Genomic DNA, 21,713 nt, shown 5'->3' with positions numbered 1-21,713 from the left:
TATAAACTGCACTGATCAAACTTCCAGAGAAGTTTGATATTTTGAAAAAGTGTTGGCTGAAAAATTCTTTTGAGTTCAAGACCTCAGTTAGTTATTAACTTGCAGCTGACTCCAAATGAGGAGACTGAGTTATTGCACCTGACCCTGTGATAGCCCATTTAAAAAAAACACCATAGGTCTATGAGATTGTCATCATTCTGGATTAGCATCTCCTAGGAGTATCCAGTGCTGAGTAAATTGCCATTGACCGTCAGTGATTTACCTGTGTGAGGAGGGATTTCCCATTTTCACAAAGGAATCAGCTGAACTCTGCACCTGATATGTGCATTGTCTTCTCATCTTGTGAACCTGATTGGAGTGGAATTCTAAAGAGCAAGCAGGCTCATCTGTCACATTAAGTAGTAAGGGAATATGGTGTGGGTTGTGAATGGATGGCTATTTGGTTAAAGTGAGTTACTGGAAAAAAATTTTGAAAAACACTGGTTTAAAGTGTTGTAATATTGTTTTTTTTAGTTAATGGCTTTATAAGTACTACATTCTTCAAACAAATATTTTACTTATCTTCTAGTTACAAGCAAACCAGTAGATGAAACTGACATCCACCTAATTCTGGAATATTCAACTGGTGCCAAATGGGGGAAGCTAGTATCTAAACGAGCAAACAGGTTTGTAACATAATTATTGGTCTACACAAACTGTTAGGTGACTTTTATCATTCAGTTTTAATAGCTAGGTTATGTGCTTACATGTCAACTTATTTTACAGCCAACTCTTGCAAAACAAAATGCCTCAATTATTTGCACACAAATTTTTATTCAAAATCCTTGGGTTTTCATTTTTTCCCCTATCATTTTGAAATCTGGTTTGCTATCTCTCTCTAGTCATAATGTTCTCTTGGCTGCGTAAGATACAAACAGGAAGTATGTTGTTCCTACAAAGATTTCCTTCTGTTTAGTGTCTCCTTACTGAACGATTCCAGTGTAGCTCAATTGACAGTGGAGTCAGGAAGGTCAAGGTCTTTATCTCTGTGTCCCACAATGTTCCAGGCATTTGGAATTTTGCCCCAGCAATGGGATGAAGCTGTCTCTGAGGGTACTTGTAGAGTGATTCATTTCTGTTCCAGAGCTGCCATTAGGGTGGTATAAATGTATAAAATGCGAGTTTTTAATTTTGCACACCAACCAAGAAATGACTGTTCTCGCTCAGGTAAAGGTGAAAAGCTGTAAAGTAACATTGTAATTTCACATGTGGTCCACCAGATGTGCTATGTTCCTCTGTGGTAGTATGATTCTAAACATGTTAACGTCAATTTGCTAAATATACTGTACTTTTCAGTTTTAACCCCTGAAAATAATCCACTGCTTGATCTCTTAGGTTCATTGTCCATCATGACTCATCCAATCCCATTTTGGAGTCACTTGAGGATTTTCAGTCTCAACTGCAGCAGTTTAAACCATCTCTGCTGATAATTAGTGGGCTTCAAATGATGGATAATTTTCCCTTTAGGCCAGGTGAGAGGAAGAATGTAATTGTGTAATGCGGATGTCAAACTTTAAATTATTAAAGAAGACTGGTGCTGAAGCTGTTTTGCACCTTTGCTTACAAGTCTGCTGAGATTTTAGTGTTGCATTGACACTTTTGGAAACTGGAGCAATTAAAAAGTTGAAATGTCAATACATGACTGAAAAATTATTGATTGTACTAATATCAACACAGATTTCTCCACTAAGCTTCTTGTAGCTACCACACTCAAGTTTCTGATCCAGATTGCAATATAGTGTGATCAAAACACCATTTCTTGTGCAGTGAAATAGAGCATCAGGGGATAGTGTCATGGTTTGCTGGACATAGATTCAGCTCCTCTCAGCAATATTACTTTATGGAAGGACTGAATGAGCACTATACTGGGTGCTAAGCAACAGTGCTATTAGCCTCGAATTTGGATGTTTGCTCTGTGTGTTACTCACAGTCAATATACAGCAGAGAAAAATCAAAAGGATTTTGCATCTGAAGCAGAGCTCCAAAGTTTGCACAACACTCAGGGGAAAAAAAATCTCCTAACTTCTGCCCAGTAAGAATGATTCCTAATTTGAAAACCATGCCACTAGTTTTAGACTTGCCCACAAGAGGAAACATTCTTTCCATATCCACCTTGTCAAAACTATTCAAGATTTTATATACTTCACTCAAGTCACCCCTCATTCTTTGAAATTCCAGTGGAAACAAGCCCAGCCTGTCCAATCTGCTTTCATAAGGCAATGTGCTGATTCCATATACAAGTCTGGAAACTTTCTCTGAACTGCCTCCTATCCTTTTTGAATTTTCCTTTTTAATAAGGTCAAAACTGCACAGAGTATTCAAGATGTGATATCACCAATGCCCTGTATAACTGAATCATAAAATCCTTAATTTTAATTCAGTTCTTCTCATTATTAGGGATAGCACTTGATTAGCTTTTGTGATTATGTGCTATTACCTCCATCAGAACTTTTTTTGTCACTCTTGCACTGGATTCCTCTGCATCTTGGAATTCTGCAGTTATTCTCTGTTTTAAGTAATACTCCTGCCAAAGTAAACAACTTCATATTTTCTCATGTTATACTCCATTTGTCAGATTTTTGCCCACTCGCTCAATGTATCTGTTTGCAAGCTCCTTGTGTCTTCACAACAGACTTTCCTACCTCTGCTTTGTGTCATCTGCAAATTTAGCTACCATGCCTCTGTTCCCCTCATCTATGTCGTTGATGTAAATTGTTAAAAGTTGAAGCTCCAGCAAAGACCCCCGTGGGACTTGTCACATCCTGCCAATCAGATAAAGACCCATTTGTGCATACTCTTGTTTTCTGTCAGTCAATCATCTATCCAAGCTAATATATCTTCTACACCATGAGCATTTATTTTCTGCAGTAGCCTTTGATGTTGCACCTTATCAGGTACCTTCTGGAAATCCAACTACAGTATGTCTACAGTTTCTCCTTCATCCATTGCACATGTAATTTCTTTAAGGACTCTGATAAATCAGTCAAACATGATTTCTTTGGGGGGGAATCACATTATGTAAGTGTGGGAACAACTGTGTTTTCGTGAGCTCTGGTGCTACTTATGTTTTTAATCTGTCTTTTATCCTGATGCATCATCCTTAATAATTTGATCCTGATGTGTATAATCTGTGCTATGTCCTTAGAAGATCTTGGCAAAATTCTGGCGCATGAGAGCTAAAGTTAGGAAAGTTCTTGTTTGGTTGAGGTGGTTGGAGAAGGCCAGGATGGGGCCCAGTTCTCAGTGGCGATTTCGTTAGTGAACGGGCCTGTGCTTTAGCAGTGCCAGAGGCATCGAGATGATGGCTGCCATTGTGAGTGAGGTCTCACTCATCGGGGATGACGGTCTTGACTCATCGGCACAGACCATTGGTGCTCACAGTGAACTGTGCAATATCCTAAAGAAAATGGATGAAGCAGAGAAGCAAATCCTGTCAGTCGCAAGGGCAGTTTCCTCAGTGAGAGCTCACCTTCAATACTTAAATCCTGCTGTATAGTACGTCGACAAACCTGGCCGTTTTAGGGAAATGGGACAGAAGAATAAGTATCCATGTGCCCAGTCTTCCTAGAGGAACTGGGGGTGGATTACTGGATGAATTTGAGGATCTCATACCATGTTTTCGCAATCTCCATTTGAAGGCTGGATGTTTCTGGTTCGATGGAGCACATTGTATCTGATCTTCGAGGCCTGGATTGGTCAAAGGCTCCGACCACTGGTCTTGCGTTGGCTTATCCCCTGTGTTCACTGAGAAGGTATAGAGGGGCTGGACACCACCAGGGTCTAATTCTCTCTTTATCAGGGCTTTGGGAAGACAACATGGAGGAAGTGCAAAGATTTCAGTGAAACACTGGAATGGATCCTGGATGTTGCTTGCGGCTCCTGTCATATATCTTTGGCCATTTCAGACTCCATGGGAGGTTATATAATCCTGTCCTTTTGCTTGTGTTTATACTCCTGATTTTGTGATATTGTCTTTTATCCCCACAAGGGTGAATGACACATGCGCATAGAGGCATTTGTTGCCTGTCACCTTGCTACACTGTGAAAATCAGCTTTGTTAATCCTGGACCATACCCCCTGTAATTATATCCTAGTGTTGATCCTTTACTGTGTTTTATTTTGTATTGATTGGAGCAATCCAGAAGTCTGAGGCAAATTTTGCTGATAACTCTGTTTAGGGTCATATTCTGCAGCTCTCTGCTAATCCTTGAATGTGCTCCTTGTAATTTCATTTCTTAATTCTGTAACGTGATTTATCACCTTGATAAGGACAGTCCTGTGTGTAAACATAGTGGTGAATTTTTGCTTGTTATCCTGATGAATCCAGAGAGATCCATTTATCCTTAGTCGAATGCATCCCACAATATACTACTTGTTTCTAAGGTGTGAGCTGTGTAGGTTTTAGTACTGGAGCTGTGTGTTTTTTTTAATGTCTTCTCCTTTTATAATCCTGGCATATATAGTGGTTGACATTTTCACCTATATCCTTTTATTACAATTATGGTTAAAATGAGTATTGTCATTGCAGGGAGGTGGGTAGGCAAGTGGTTTAACATGGAGATAGTGGGTAAGACACTGAGTACTCAACAGGTGAGGGAAAACCCCCTTTAAAACTAATGAGCTTGTTTTTTTTTGGTAATTCAGTTACGTGGGGGTTATAGAATCTCTGATTTAACTCCTGTTATGGTGCAGACAGAATGTATATCCTGAGGAAAGAGCTATTGTATCATCAGTGCCTCTAGGTTGGCTGGGAATGGAGGAACTGTACTTTTGTGTACACGTGTGGTGCAAAGCTCCTTGGTGGTTTAACTGCCATTTTACCTGTGCTAATATCCTGTACTTTTTAATGTTTGAATAAGCAATGGCAGTAGCTACTTTTTAAAGATTTGCTTTCCATAAGTTTCGTAGCTCTATTGCTGTTATTCTGTGAGCTTAGTTATGCACTACTGAGCCAATTGTGGCTATATCCTATTATCATAATTTCCCCATCCTTTCATTGCTTTATGATGGGATACAATGATATTCAGAGCCAACTGTGTTGATATTATTTTTATCTCTTCCTAAATGTACTTGTACTTGTTTGAAAATGATCTTGCTGTACTATTGAGTTTGTTGCATTGTTTAAAAAAAGAAAAATCTTCAATAAAGATATATGAAAAGAAATATGATTTCTCTCTTACAAAACCATGCTATGTCTTCCTGATTATTTTGAGGTTTTGTGATTGCCCAGCTATAATCTTGTTAATGATTTGATTCTTGGCACTTTCCCTGTGACAGACGGCAAGCTAATTGGCATGTAGTTTTCTGCTTCCCTCTCCTTCTAAAATAGATGGGGTTATAGTTGCTAGTTTTTTGTCACTGAATTTCCAAACTTTATTTCAAGTGTTTCAAGCAGTATTTCCTTTCGTGAACTTGAATTTCAGCATTTGATCAGATCATTCATAATTATTTGATTCAGTCATATGTTCTAATACAGAAGACTTTATTACAACATGTGTTACACCAGATCAAATTGTCAAAGGATTCATTGTTTGTTTCAGAAGATACAGTTACAATGTGTAATGGTGAGGGTCCTTGAATCTTTGCAACTTTGTGTATGCTTTTAAAGATGCAAACTCAACTCAAGCTGTACTGCCAAATAATATGCTGGAATAAAAAGGTCCATTTGTCCTGCTGAAAGTCAGTAATGAAAGTTTTGTTTTTAACATGGGTACATTAATCAGCATGTTAATGCTGTGCCAATGCATCAAGTGTTGGTGTAGTGAGTGGTGCCTAGTGATCAGCCTGCTTGTCACCTCTCACTATTGTGAAAAGAGAGCAGAGTGTGTAAGTCACTTCTGATGATACATTGCCTCTTCATCAGCGAGTCCTTTATAATATCTCCCTGCGGCAACATGTATAAACTGGGTTCCTTATGGACTCAGAGGCCTGGCCTCCAAGTACATGGCATAAAGGCCCACCAGTGTGCAGTTATGCTCTGCTGCCAACAAATCAGACCCCCAGCTGTGGGTGAATAGCCCCACTGCTTTGTGAGAGTCTCATGAAAGAAAAAGGCTAAGGGAGTTAATTCTGACAGAAAATTTGGAGTGGAAACCCATTTTGGTAATGTCATCTATCAGGCAGCTTTCCAGCAATTCCTGCAGCAAAACTGGTACCAAACAGTAATGGTTTCATCCTTTCTTTCGGACAATACCAACATTGTCAAGAGTAGGCTCTGTTGCCTGGGCAGCTCAGGGTCTCCATACTATTTGCCCAAACCTGCACTCTGGAAAGAATACTACAGCTTTGTGGTTTGCTTTGCACAACATGGAAATCTTGCCAAGTCTTTCAACCTTGTCAAGTCTTTCAACCTTGTCAGTAGAGGTGAACTCTTTGAGCTGTTGTAGAAAATAATCTGCCAGCTGGGACTCCTAGGCATCGTTTCTTTTATGAGAACTTGCACGGTTTTGTCAGTTACAGTGGAGCAACACTGGAGGATTTCAAGATCAGTAGCCGGGTAAATCAGAACTGCGCCCTAGTGCCAACTCTTTTTGACATTTTTCTCTGTGCTGCTATTGTGTGCTTTTTTTGGCAATTCAAATTAGGGTGTCTACATGTCTGAACAGATGGCAAAACTGTTCAACCTGGCAAGACTGTCAAGACCAAAGTGTGTATTGCCGTAGCGTGTGAGATATTGGGGCTGGAACGTACTATAGTTAGAAAACAGTTGATACCTGCTGTTGGTTATAGTTGCCATTGCTCATTTAATTTATGTTTGCGTAGCAAGTTGTTGTAAGCAGCAGATCAAAACAGCAAAAATGTTGAAAATAAATTTTAAATACACAACAAATAAAAGCTGAAGGAGTGAGACGCCAGACTTGTAAAAAAAAAAGTTAATAACTGGTCAGTCATTAACACTTTCTTTTACATCATTAAAAAGGGTGCTTAGACTGATTTATGGAGCAGCCTAACCTACTGTGGCAAGTTCATATCTACCTTCTATTCTTAAATGGCACTTTTATAGCTTGAATCTACTTTTGTTTGTTTGAACAAAGTCAGCACATCTCTTGCAGTTGATTCTTTCTTTCTCTCTCTCTGTCACTCCCCTTCTATCTGTCATATTTTAATGTGTTTAATTCCTTTTGACTCCTTAGTCAACATTGCATTGGTTAATTATTTGGCCAACAGTTGATTAGAATGCCTGTAGGGCGCTATGTCCCACAAGATGTTGAAACAGTTGCTGACTAAAGTCACCAAGAAACTGAAAATCTTGTAAGCAGAGTTACTCCACTTGGTGGAACGGTAGATTTTTGGTCGTACACATAAGAGCTCATCCAAGCGTGTCTTCAACTCATTTGTCAACCTTTTTCAAGTGCATCGTTTCCAAGGCCTCACACTTCATCCACTACAAGTACCACAGCATTTCAGCTATGGAGATCCAGAGTGCTGTCTGCCTAAGCTGCCAGGGAAACTGGCCAAATATGCCATCACCACAGGCAAGAAAGCGATCACAAAATACATCAACTTTGTTTAGGTCAACCATACTTGAAAGTTAAGAACTTGTAAAAATTTTCTTCAACTCAACATATGTAACGCCTGCCAGCAACTGTATACTTGGGGTCCCAACTCCGTTGCAGTCCTTGGCAATGCATTCTTGCTGAAGTTGCCTTCTGCTGCCTTGGTATCCTGTTGAATTATAAATTTAGGTTTAAATCCCACTTTACTACTTTCACATCTGATATCACCTGTTTGTACCCCTTCCTCTGCCTCTTACTACTACTGAAATGCTTATTCACATCTTCTGCCTCTCTGACCAACCTAGCTGTGTCTGGATTTAAAAAAACCCTTGAACTTTCCTTCAGTTCTACTGCTAGCTTTTGTTATGATTTGATTGCAATAATAAATGTGTGTACTTGGCTTAATTTGTTTCTGAATTGGCCAAACATATTAGCAGATTAGATCAATTTTTATCCTTTCCGAGCAATACAGAAAATGTTATGACAGATTGCAGTGTTGTCTTTAGATGTATGATCTTTTTCTGCATGTTTTGATGGTGGCAGATTGTCACACAAATAATTGACTTTCTTTTTAGGGCAAAAATAATTCCTAATATTGGCTGGGCAAGAATCTGTTAACGTTGGGCATGTTGCATTTTGACTATTAATTAAAATGTTGGATTTCAAAGTTTTCTAGGAATCTCATTTACCAGTCTCGGTTGGCCTAAAGTCATAGAGGTTTACAGCATGGAAACAGGCCCTTTGGCCCAACTTGTCCATGCCACCCTTTTTTTTTTAAATCCCTAAACTAATCCCAATTGCCTGCAATTGACCCATATCCCTCTATACCCATTGTACCCATGTAATTATCAAAATGCTTTTTAAAAGATAAAATTGTACCTGCCTCTACTACTACCTCTGGCAGCTTGTTCCAGACACTCACCATCATCTGTGTGAAAAAATTGCCCCTCTGGACACTTTTTTTGTGTTTCTCCCCTCTCACCTTAAACCTATGCCCTCTAGTTTTAGACTCCCCTTCCTTTGGGAAAAGATATTGACTATCTACCTTGTCTATGCCCCTCATTATCTTATAGACCTCTGAGGTAATCCTTCAGCCTCCTATCCTCCAGAGAAAAAAGTCCCAGTCTATTCAGCCTCTCCTTGTAACTCCATCCATCAAGTCCCAGTAGCATCCTAGTAAGTCTTTTCTGCACTCTTTCTAGTTTAATAATATCCTTTCTATAATGGGGTGACCAGAATTGCACACAGTATTCCAAGTGTGGCCTTACCAATGTCTTGTACAACTTCAAGACGTCCCAACTCCTGTATTCAATGTTCTGACTGATGAAACCAAGCATGCCGAATGCCGCCTTCACCACAGTCTACCTGTGACTCCACTTTCAAGGAGCTATGAACATGTACTTCTAGATTTCTTTGTTCTGTAACTCTCTTCAATGCCCTACCATTAACTGAGTAAGCCCTGCTCTGGTTCAATCTACCAAAATGCATTACCTCGCATTTGCCTAAATTAAACACTATCTGCCATTCGTCAGCCCACTGGCCCAACTGATCAAGATCCCATTGCAATTGGAGATAACCTTCCTCACTGTCAATCATGCCACCAATCTTGATGTCATCTGCAAACTTACTATGTCCCTTTTATATTCTCATCCAAATCATTAATATACATGACAAATAACAGTGGGCCCAGCACTGATCCCTGAGGCACACCACTGGTCACAACTCTGAAAAACAAAGGGTTTTCACGGTTTGAAAAACAACTCTGCAATCACCCTCTGGCTTCCCTGGATCCTGTGAGATTTAACTTTATGCAACAACCTATCATGCGATACCTTGTCAAAGGCTTCTTGGGTGGAAAGTAACAGGGGGACCCAGACTGTTGTTCTCAGAAGATTTGCCTGAGTTAATCAATTCTGAAATGTCTTTTGAAGATTAATTCAGTACAATTGAAGCTTTATTCAAAGATGCTCTTAAACCTGAATAAGTATCTCTCTCTGCTCTTTCCCCCCATCTCCCTGCCCCCTCCCACATACATACACACCTCCCCCATTAGGGGAGCTGCTGTAGATATGAAGATTTAGTTGTTTCAGTTGGTAGTTTAGCCATATTTACCATGTGATAAGATATGGTACAATTGACATACTAAAGGAATGAAAATGAGCATTTTTATTGACACATAATTGAAGTGGCTTATTTTGGTTTGTCAGTGCAAAAAATTGGAATTTAATACACAATACACTATATTTAGGTTAGTTAATGTATTAAGATTTTTCTGCTTGTTTATTGATTTTTGGAAAGATGTTTGCAATTCAGATTAGATAGGTTCTGATTAAATAGGCATAGTTTTATTTAATTTGCTCATAGAATGCCAGCTTTTTTAAAAATTAGAATTGATAATGTTCCCAGAATAGCTCATTGTGATTAACAATTGCATTTCTTTCCTATAGGTCATCTTGAGGAGCGACTAAGAGTGCTCCAGAATCTCATATTATCCACTGATAGCACCACTGGAATCCATTTTGAAATGGCCTCGTTTGTGGACAACAAGCTTATGAACAGTCTGTTCACTTACATCATCACTCATGTAGATTCTCTAGGAATGAATGAACAGGAATTACCCAATCTGCTTAGCATGTTGAAGGGGTCCAATATCACCATTCTGTCTGACCCGTACCCAAGAGTAGCAAATGTGCTGGATCAAATGCGGGATGTTTATCGTATCTTAAATTCTCAGGAAATGACAAGCACACATCGCAGACTGACTCGGCTGCATGTTCACACTCTTGCTTTCCAGGCAATCATCATTGCTAAAGGATCCTCTTGGAAAAACACCATGTCAGCAACTGCCAAAGCTTCATTGACTGCAAATCGCCACGTATGTGGCTCACCAAATATTGACACCAGTAAAGCCAAACTGATCATGGATGATTCTTTTTCGGTAAGTCGTGAACAAGGGAGTAAGAAAATCCCACTCAGAGAAAATCGGCCTGTTTCATGCTGGGAGGAATATGACTATGAAATCTGTGTTGCTCCAGTACTGGTATGTACTGAGGTCTATCAGACTGTGGGTGGCGGTGACAATGTCTCTGCAGCCAGCTTGGTTCTTCAGATCTAATCATTTCTCTGGCTGTGAGGGCAAGAAGGAGCGTAGAACTGGCACACACTTCAAATCCTTGCATATTCCTTTGATGAAGGGACTTAATTTTTATGCTTACTTCTTTCCACCTTCTCCACCGCCCCCCCACTCACTCATTAAAATTTGGTAATATTCTGTGTATACTTTATCTTGGCCACTTGTGTTCAACATTCAGGTTTTTATTACAGTTTAAGATCATGTGCTTAAATGTTCATCTGTCACAACCTTTGTACAAATTACTTCATGATTCGAGTTTATAAGAAAGAACCCCTATTGTTTCATTCCATGATATAAATACTTGTGGCTGAGTATTGAATAGTAAGTATTCTGTGTAGGTCTCACTCCTCGTTCTCTTAGATATTTTCTGAACCTGAGCCAGTCACTGAATATTATGAATATTGAGCTTGGTACAACATACAAATTTCACCTTTATCTTCATTTTCAGTCAGTATTTTAAATCTTCATGGCTGTCAAAAGTGACCAATTGAAACTATGAATTAAGTCTGTGACTATTCTCTGGGGCAAATGCAATCCTGTACCGCTTCCTATTCTTTAAACTTTTCTCCTGCTAAGACAGCTTGCCACCACCTTGTTTTCTTTTTCAGGTAACTGGTGATATATCTGCTACTTTGATAGAGTTTGCCAGAACATGGAAGCCTTGTAGACTCTGAAAAGTCAAACACTTGAATTGATCTTTTCCAATTTTTTTAAAACTATTATTTCCAATAACCAGAAGAACTGGCAGCTGACCTCAGCAAAATAGGCAAATGAGTCTATATAGTCTATTTAACTAAGGGCAGGGAAAGTATATAAAAGGCAGTCAGTTCTATTTGATCCCATCCTACTTGAAACAATATCTCCGATCAGACTGATTCCTATGGAATTGCAAAATTGTGACTAGAAATGCTGATTATTCTTCCCCTGTCCCCACTACAGAACAGTGCAGGCTATCATGGTGTTTCTGCCATGGCTGAGATTGGCTTATTTGGTGTGACCAGTGATTTACGGGTAGGGATTTTCTAGTCTGTAGTTTGGTATCTTCCCATGTGGTGCATCGGGCCACTTACCCAACTCTAACCCACACAGATTTGAATTAAAAAGGCAAGAACGATCCAAATTGGGAGTCTAGCACTCCATTTGCAAACTCCTGGCTACTTTCACAACTCCATGTGAATTTCCAATAATTTCAGTAGAAAACAGAATTTTGCTGACTCCTTTTTATTATACTTAAATAACTAGAGGTGAATTACATTTGCTAATAAGCAAAAAATACAAGTATAAAGCAGTATTCCTTATTTTAAAATATAGTTTAGTTTATCATTTAAAATTAACAAAGGAAAGTGTTTATTACTGTGATAATGTGAAGGCATCTATAGAAGAAAATACAAAAATTCAAACTGCATTTTGTGCTGACAGTACTAAGTTCATGATGTTGCAGAGCAAAAAAATAACATGGACAATATTAGAGTGACTTAGCTGATTTTCATTAATGGGGAAATTCAGATCAAGAAGACCACAGTCTTGAAACTAAAGCTATTAGTTAGGAGTCAAATCAGGAAGCACTTTATTCATACACACCATATTGGAAATTTATAACTCCCCTTCCTCCCATCCTGAAGGCTGTGGCTGCAGTGTCATTTAAAATTAAGAATGGATTATGATGGAATTTTATAAGGGAATGAATATGAAGCAATCAGGGAAATGGTATTGAGGTACAGATCAAATTGATCACTATGATCTAACTGAACAATAGCTAAGGATTGAAAGACTTGTATAACCTGTTCAATGTTTGCTATGTAATTTAATAACACAACAGTGGAATCATTGCTAAAGAAAATTCTGATACACAACAACTAGAAAACAATGCATTGTTTTGTTGTGGAAGATTAGAAGCTTAAGACTGTGACTTTGTCATGGCAGTGAACTTATTAGATAAATCTATTAAGTGCCTTGAGATATTTTGTGTTTAAAAGGTGCTATCTAAATACATGTTATATAAGGTTGTATTTTCTAACCTGCTTAGCAGTGCTTTCTGCGCTCAGGTACATAAAATAAATTCTCTTGTCCTCTTTCCACCACCGCCCCCCCCCCCCCCCCCCCCCCCACCTCTAAACCTGAAACAGAGGGTTTTATTTTATTAAGTATAGTAAACTTGAGACTTTGATCAAGTAAATGCCTCAATTTTTTGGATTGCAGTGTCTTGCTTTCTGCCGTCCCATCTCTGCTGATGCAGAGTGCCCCACAGCCATTTCATGCACAAGTGAGTGAGTAGCTACAAGGCAATATCTCTTCCCATCCCTTGGGAAGAAGTCCCACCACAGAGAGCTACAAGCCACTGACTGGCAGCACTCCAGACCCACCAGCAACAGCACTGCAGCAGATAGAGATGAAAGTTGGAGCCTATGTCTGGACATTGGAGGCCTAGCGATAAGTTCAAGGGGTCCCAAGGTGGAGATGGTAAGAAAGGGGGCAATGGGTATCTTTGGTGGCATCCAGCTAAGATGGAGGCACATTCCACCTTCCTCCCAGGATATATTCCTTTTCTCAAGTTACCCCCATTAGGCACTCTTTGCTCATTGCCAGCCTAAAAACCTTTAATTGGCCACTTAGGGGCCTCAGTTGGGGTATGGCTAAGCTTCCATCCAAGGGCGGGGCTACCCCAGGGTAAAATTGCTGTGTGGTTTGAGCACATCTCCCCCTGCCCCCTCCCTGCCAACCTCCAGTGCAGAACTGCTGTAAAATTCTGGCAACAAACTTAATAATGCTCTGATATTAAATATGTGAAACTGTATAGAGTTGTTTTAGGTTGACCATTTTGTTATTCAACATTTGTTCTTGGTTCATCTAACTGCTCAGAAAAATGATGTGGCTATATATTTTGGTTTGGTGGGGGAGGGGGTGGAATATTTGCAGTAGCAAATAAAATTGGTTTTTAAAGTATATATTTTACCTTTGATAAAAGATAATATTTCAGCCATTCTTGTGACTATAAATCTTACAAACTGAGATCTTTAGCATTTAGTTAACTTTTTGATCCAAGTTGTGAAATTTTATTGTGAATAGTCTATTGCCAATTCTGTTTATTAAAGTTATTCGTACTCTAATTTCCTTCGGGGGCAGCTGTAGGAGGTTCTCCATACAAGATGAATGTATTCAAAGTATATATACTATGTTAACTATTATAAATTTGAAATGAAGTTGATCAAAATTCGTTTGAACTATTCAGGATGTCTTTGACAACCACTGAAATGCACTAGTTTGTCAACAATGTGCAATAAATATTTTGGGTTTATCCAATAATCTGTGGCTGCAGCATATGCCAGCTTGATAACTACGTTCCTTAATTGAGTGACACCTACACAGGAATCCTGGCTCCTGAAAGTGTTGTTTGCCTATTTTGTGGTAGGCAATCAACTCCATTTGAATAAATCCATAGGTACTTGAGCTCTAGACTCAGAGCCACAGTGAAACCAAATTAGGTAACTTTGATTTATACTTTAAAATGTGATCTTTTGGGCAAGTGTCTCACCATTCAGAAGAGGTAGAGATAAGCAAAATATGGAATATTATACATTATGGGGATCATGGCTGCCTGGTGGGAACATGAAGAAACATCGCTATTTTTCTTGAAAATGTGACTTTTTGTGGCACGGCCTCCAGATTGAACTAAATTGCTCATTGTCTGCCATTTGAGCTTTTTATTTCCACTTCAGATGAAATGTCCTTTTCTGTTGTACTTCATTGTGTCCAATAAAATGATTCAGAATATTTAATTGTCTAGTTATTCACCTCAGTCCAGAATGGGGGAATTACGCCTGAGTGAGGAGTTGGGAATTTAGTTCAGGTTGGAACTCTGGGCAGAGGGGCAAAAAGATACTTTTTCTATTCTTAAGCCTCCACTGGAAATGGGGCTGACCTTGACATATTTTGGCAAAGTTGTATGAGCCTCTTGAAGCTTTCTTCATTGAGACCAGAGGACTTCTTGACAGGATTCCTGAACTGACTACAGATTTCTTGCTTCACCCGAGAAGTAGGGAAGAGGGATAGCTGTAACCTGGATATATTTGTTAACACCTGTGTAACAAGCATATGTGGCCCCTTCTCATCTTAGTCACATTAACAAAACCTTGTTAATGTGACTAAGATGAGCTGGTTATTCTGTTTTTCTGATTTTCCTTTCACAACACTCCACTGTAGAATGATCTAATTTTAATGTTCCCATTATTGCTTGAGCAGGACAAAAAACATCAAGCTGACCATTTTTATCAGATTTAGAAATCACTTGTACCGTTGAATCTTTTAATCAGAAGAAAAACAGTAGAAAAAACATACAATTATTTAACTTTATTAAAACTTTATTAAACCCCCTAATGAAAATCTGTATTTAAAACATTTAGAAGTCAATGAAGTCTGAAAAGATTAAATTATTGTAATGTGGAAACAAATGTAATTAAAGATTAAATTGAGCAAAGACAGTGATACTTAGACATGATCAAAGTACAGGTTCAACTGAAATGTTTTACACATTCAGAATAGTTGTAAACAACAGAACTTCAGCTTGCATTTTTATTGCAACTCTAAAGAGCATATTAAATGTAGTAAAATTAAATTTGAAATTCTCAGTTTGAGATTAAAAGACATAGGGTGTCCAATATTATAGTTTTTATAACAATCAACCGTTTTAACTATAATTTAGCAAATGCTTTGTCCTACATGAAGCTGCAATAAATTATCAGTTTAATACATTAATACACCGACTGAAGGTACACCGAGATTTCAATGGTCTGAATTAAATCAAGAATCCCCATAATATCAATTGAATAAAAGCAGCTGGAGGGAGATCTTTTGATAAAACCCGAGATTTCAATGGTCTGAATTAAATCAAGAATCCCCATAATATCAATTGAATAAAAGCAGCTGGAGGGAGATCTTTTGATAAAACATTTCAGACTTGCAATCAAAACTTGATTTAGACAAATGTGTATGTATGTTGATACCTGATCCACATGTTACAATGAAATAAGGTAAATAACTGCTGCCACCTCAGGGTGACATATTTATAATAAATTAAAGAAAATCCTATTGACCAGTGTTTAATGTAAACCTAGCTTATACATAAATGCAACTTAATCATATTCAACTTGAAATTGGCAATAACCCTGTTTTGTGCTGCATAAAATGTTCACCTTTATGTGTTGGCTCAGTGGGTGAATGTACTAAATATTTCTCTACTGGGCAGATCAGGGAGGTCTCAGCTTTTTCATCCGTTGTCTGTGCTGAACTAGCAAATTATGACCAGGGTAGCAATGGCAAAAATAATAACTGACCTCAAGGACTACAGAAGGGAGAGAAGAAAAAACAAACCAGCCAGAGAGAACTCTATTTCCTGACAATCCTGTGAGCATGATGTGGGTATGCCGGCGTTGGACTGGCGTAAACACAGTAAAAAGTCTGACAACACCAGGTTTTAGTCCAACCTATTTATTTGATAATATACTCACAAGCTTTCGAGGGACACCCTCTTCGTCACCTGACGAAGAGGGTGTCCCTCGAAAGCTTGTGAGTATATTATCAAATAAATAGGTTGGACTAAAACCTAATCCTGTGAGCCCCAGTGGAAAACAAGAGGATAAAGTGAGCTGGGGTAGACTGGGGGAAACTAGTTCCACCAGTTGCAGAGCCTAGGACAAGGGGGTACAATGAAGAAATCAGAGCCATGCCTCTCAGGCAAAACTCCATTCACTGCAGCACCCATTCTCTAATCGTGCTATCTCCAGCTTTGGGTGAGGGTGGAGAATTCCAGCCTCTGTCTCAATACTGGTGACAATGAAATGTATCATCGATGTCACAAAAGCCCATCTGATTCACCACTTTCCATTCAGAAAGGAAATCTGCTGTCCTTGCCTAGCCTGGCCTACATGTGACTTCAGACCCATAGTGAAGTGGCAATGTGGCTGATTCTTAACTGCCCTCTGAAATGGCCTCATAATCCACTCAGTCCAAAGGTAATTAAGCATAGGCAACAAATGTTGGGTTTGCCAGTGATGCCCAAATCCTATGAAAGGATAATGGGGAGAAAAGGAAGTTGGAGAAGATAGTCGACCCTGTATCCCAACACTCCAAGATGCCATGTGCTGCTGCATTAATATTTTGGACTTATGCAGCATTTATTTCTGTTATTGGTTGAGCATGAAGTACCTGTGTGATTTTTCTTTTACACAAAACCTAATTATTAACCTTCAGCTCTTTAAAAAAAATTCTAACTTAAAAACATATTGTTTTATGCAGCATCGGCACAAATTGTAGCCAGATTAATTTTGAGGACATCAGAAATTGGTGATAATTTAAAATCATGTTTGCAAGTAAATTTAATATTATGAACCATATGTAATTGCTGATAGAGACTAAGTGACCTGGGAGTATATGAGGAATTGGAAGTATTGTCACTGGTGGGAATAACAATGACTAGGGAGAATGAAGCCTAGAAGAGAGAAAAAGCATCTTCTTAATATAGGCTGCTTAGTTCCATTTCTATTGAAATGTTATGATAGCTGGCAAAAATCCCATTAAGTTCTGAACTACCATCGTATGAGTGGGATCCTGAAGTGTTTTTCTAGAAGTGCAGCATTACCGTATGCATGAATACAGAATTCCTGTAATGTGTAAAATAGCAGGAAGACTGGAAATGTTTTCAGTGCACAAGACAAATTTAACAGTACCTCAGTATAATGTCTTAAAACATTTATCAGTCAGTATCATATCCTAAAATGGGACCCAGCCATTTTTCAATATCTTCTACTCCCATCTGTTTTCTGGCTGCATAATCTTCAACCTGTAAATCAACAACACATTTGTATGAATTGCAAAAGTCCAACAATCCATCATATCAACATAAATCATAGACTCACTACAGTGCAAAAGGAGGCTATTTACCGTAGCTAATCATCTTAACCTACACATCTTTGAACACTGAGGGACAATTTTGCATGGCCAATCAATCTAACTTACACATCGTTGGACTGTGGGCGGAAACCTGAGCATCCAGAGGAATGATGTGGAGATGCCAGAGTTGGACTGGGATAAGCACAGTAAGAAGTCTCACAACACCTGATGAAAGAGCAGCACTTTGAAAGCTTGTGGCTTGTGCTACCAAATAAACCTATTGGACTTTAACCTGGTATTCTGAGACTTCTTACCATCCAGAGGAAACCCATGCAGACACAGGGAGAAGGTGCAAATTCCACACAGTTACCCAGCTGAAATCAAACTCAGGTCCCTGGTGCTGTCAGGCAGTAGGGCTAACCACTGTATCACTGGGATACAGGTAACTAGTTTGATTTAGACATTGATCTGGAAATTCATTATTGCATGTTTGTACAAGTGCATTAAAAAAAAATCAGCTTAACAGTATGATTCTACATTACATTAACTATATATTCAGCATTATTTAAAATATAGAATCCAGGTTTTAAAAAATCCCTATATATAAAACAGAACTGTTTTATACAGACAGAATATAATATTACAAACACTGATATAGTTTTTTTGGCCAACTTTCTTAGTTACATTGATTGCTTTGTGATATGGTAAATGCATTAAAATAATCATTTTTATTTTCTTCCCAATTTTAGGATAATAACAAAGTCAAATGGCAATTAATGTGTGAACTTTGATGGCAAGTATTCAACTGTAAGGGCCATTAGAACTGGGTTTGAATCTCTCCAACACCTGCTGACATACTCGCAGCAGGTGTCTTTGGGGATTAAGAGTCAGAGGCTGGGCCAATGCCTCACTCTGCTGCTGCCTCCTCCTCAGTACAGGTGCAGTAAAGGCAATTGTAGGATTATTTTGTCCAGGCTGATATCAATAATGTAAGACAGACTGGTGAATGGATCTGAGATTTTCCTTCTATGCACGTCTCAGCTACTCAAATTCTTCAGTGAGGAACTTAGCCTAGGATAGCTCAAGAACAGAATTCTTACTGACCCAACATATAGATTTTAATTTTTTTTTGGTTCAATCACGGGATGTGGGCATTACTGGCTAGGGCAGCATTTTTTGCCCATCCCAAATTGCCCATAAAGTGACGGTGCTGAGCTGCCTTCTTGAACTACTGCAGTCCTGTGGGGAGGTACATCAACAGTGCTGTTAGGGAGGGAGTTCCAGGACTTTGGCCCAGTAACAGCGAAAGAATGGCAATTTCCAGGTCAGGCTGGTGAGTGGCTTAGAGGGGAACTTTCAGGTGGTGGGTGTTCCCATGTGTCTGTCATCCCATGCGTCTTCTGCCCTTGTCCATTTGGATGGTAGCAATCATCGGTTTGGAGAGTGCTGTCTAAACAGCTTTGTGAGTTTCTACAGTTTATCTTGTAGATAGTACACATGGTTGCCACTGTGCATCGGTGGTGGAGGGAGGGATGTTTTGTGGATAGGGTGCCAATCAAATGGGCTGCTTTGTCCTGCATGATGTTGAGTTTCTTGAATGTTGTTAGAGCTGCACTTACTCAAACAAGTGGGAAGTATTCCATAGCACTCCTGACTTGTGCCTTGTAGATAGTGGTATGCTTTGGGGGAGTCAGGTGAGGTACTTGCCACAGGATTCCTAGCACCTGACGTTCTGTTGTAGCCAAATTATTTATACAGCATTTAAACTTTACTTAGTTTCTGATTGATGGTAACTCCCAGCACGTTGATAGTGGCAGATTGAGCAATGGTATTGCAATTGAATGTCATGGGGTGATGGTCATTACCTGGTATTTGCAAAGTATGGATGTTACTTGCTACTTGTCAGCCCAAGCCTGGATATTGTCCAGATCTTGCTGTATTTGGACACTGACTACTTCAGTATGAGGAGTTGTAAATGGTGTTGAGCACTGTGTAATCATAAACAAATATCTCCACTTCCGACTTAATGATAGAAAGAAGGGCATTGATGAAGCAGCCGGAGATAGTTGGGCCTACTGCACTACCCTGAGGAATTCCTGAAGTGCTCTCCTGGAGCTGAGATGATTGATCTCCAACAACCACAATCATCTTTCTTTGTATGACTCCAACCAATGGAGAGTTTTTATCCCCGATTGCCACTGACTCCAGTTTTGCTGGTGCTCCTTGATGCCAAACTCAGTAAAAAGCTGTCTTGATGTCAAGGGCAGTTACTCTCACCTCACTTCTGGTATTCAGCTTTTTTGTCCTTGTTTGAACCAAGGCTGTAAAGAGATCAGGAGCTGAGTTGCTCTGGCCTAACCCAGACTGAGCATCAGTGAGCAGGTTAGCAGGTTATTGTTTAGCAAGTGATGCTTGATAGCACCATTGATGACTGCTTCCAGCACTGATTGAGAGCAGGCTGATGGGGTGGTAATTTGTTGGGTTGGATTTGTCTCATTTCTTGCGTACAGGACATACCTGGGCAATTTTCCACATTGTGTGGTGTGGAGATGCCAGCGTTGGACTGGGGTAAACACAGTAAGAAGTCTGACAACACCAGGTTTAAGTCCAACCTATTTATTTGATAGTAAACTCACGAGCTTTCTAGGTTTGCCCTTCATCAGGTGAATGGAGAGTCCTGGCCTCAGACAGAGCATATAACAGCACAGACAGTTTACAGATTACTGATTAGAATGCGAGTCTTTACAACTAATCTGCTATTCAAGTCTTAAAGATGACCTATGCATTATGCTCTTTCCACTCACATTGTCAGCATCTTTAAGACTTGAATAGCAGGTTAGTTGTAAAGACTCGCATTCTAGTCAGTAATCTGTAAACCGTCTGTGCTGTTGTATGCTCTGTCTGAGGCCAGAACACTCCATTCACCTGACGAAGGGCAAACTCCGAAAGCTTGTGAGTTTACTATCAAATAAATTGGTTGGACTTAAACCTTTTTTCCACATTGCCAAGTAGATGTCAGTGTCATATCTGTACTGGAACAACTTGGCTAGGGATGCAGCAAGTTCTGGAGCATGTTTCCAGTACTATTGTCAAGACATCAGGGCCCATGGCCTTCACGTATCCAATGCCTTCAGCCATTTCTTGATATCACATTCAGTGATCTGAATCTAATTGGCTGAAGGCAGGTATTTACGGTGCTGGGGACATCTGGCGGAGGCAATAATAGATCCTTCATTTGGCACTTCTGGTTGAACACTGCAGAAGATAATGCTGAAGCATTCAAAGCAATGATTTGTTGGGCTCCTCAATCATTCAGGATGGAAATAACTGTGGAACCTCCTCCTCCAATGAATTGTCCACCACCATTCATGACTGCATGTGGCAGGACTGCAGAGTTAGATCTGATCCATTGGTTGTGGGATCGTTTAGCTCTGCCTACTGTTCACTGCTTCTACCATTTGGCATTCAAGTAGCGCTGTGCCATAATTTGACACTCAATTTTAGGTGTGGCTGTTGTTGTTCCCCCTCCTGCATTCTCTATTGATTGAACCAAGGTTGATCTCCTTTTGGTGGTAATAATAGAGTGGGATATGTGAGGCCATGAGGTTACAGATTGTGGTTGAGAACAATTCTGCTGCTGCTGAAGACCCACAGTGTCTCATGGTTGCCTAGACTTAAGCTAGATTTGTTTGAAATGAATCCCATTTATAATGGTGATAGTGCCATACAACACAATGGAAGGTGAAAACAGGACTTTGTCTTTACAAGGACTGTGCAGTGGTCACTCCTACAAATACCAGCATGGCCAGATACCTCTGTGGCAGACAGGGTGGCGAGGATGAGGTATCTCTTGTTTCCCTTACCACCTCCTGCAGTCCCAGTCTGGCAGCTACGTCCTTTAGGATCTTGCCAGCTTGGTCTACTACGATGCTAACGAGTAACTGGATGGACATTGATGTCCCCATCCCAGAGTCCATTTTGTGTCCTTGCCACCCTCAGTGTTGGAAAGCTTGGTTAGGGTGTACTGCAAGTTCTGGAGCACAAGTATTCAGTACTATTGCTGAAGTATTGTTAGGGCCCACTATTTTTATATAACTTCAACAATTTGCCCTCAAAAATAACGAAAGCAGTGTGCCCAAGTTTGAGTGTTTTGCCCATCA

General features: G+C 39.5%; 2 protein-coding genes across 6 annotated transcripts in view; one reads left to right on the top strand and one right to left on the bottom strand.

The window, feature by feature from the left end:
• adpgk2 (ADP-dependent glucokinase 2) overlaps positions 1-12,757 on the top strand; it is a 36,607-nt gene extending 23,850 nt beyond the window's left edge. The window contains exons 4-6 of the mRNA XM_080200690.1: positions 569-665; positions 1,375-1,511; positions 9,983-12,757. Coding sequence (XP_080056816.1) covers positions 569-665; positions 1,375-1,511; positions 9,983-10,650 — 902 coding nt within the window. The 3' untranslated portion in view covers positions 10,651-12,757. The remainder of the gene's footprint in view (positions 1-568; positions 666-1,374; positions 1,512-9,982) is intronic.
• Positions 12,758-16,268: 3,511 nt separating this feature from the next.
• Positions 16,269-21,713, bottom strand: part of mtr (5-methyltetrahydrofolate-homocysteine methyltransferase) — a 71,801-nt gene continuing 66,356 nt past the window's right edge. For all 5 annotated transcript variants that reach the window (XM_080200685.1, XM_080200688.1, XM_080200686.1 and 2 more), the window contains one exon: positions 16,269-17,503. In XM_080200685.1, coding sequence (XP_080056811.1) covers positions 17,417-17,503 — 87 coding nt within the window. In that variant the 3' untranslated portion in view covers positions 16,269-17,416. The remainder of the gene's footprint in view (positions 17,504-21,713) is intronic.

This window comes from Carcharhinus amblyrhynchos, chromosome 12 (genome assembly GCF_965287045.1).
Source record: "Carcharhinus amblyrhynchos chromosome 12, sCarAmb.v2.hapA, whole genome shotgun sequence".
Lineage (NCBI taxonomy): Eukaryota > Metazoa > Chordata > Chondrichthyes > Carcharhiniformes > Carcharhinidae > Carcharhinus > Carcharhinus amblyrhynchos.
The sequence above is the reverse complement of the archived record's forward strand: the minus strand, read 5'-3'. Positions and strand labels throughout refer to the sequence as shown.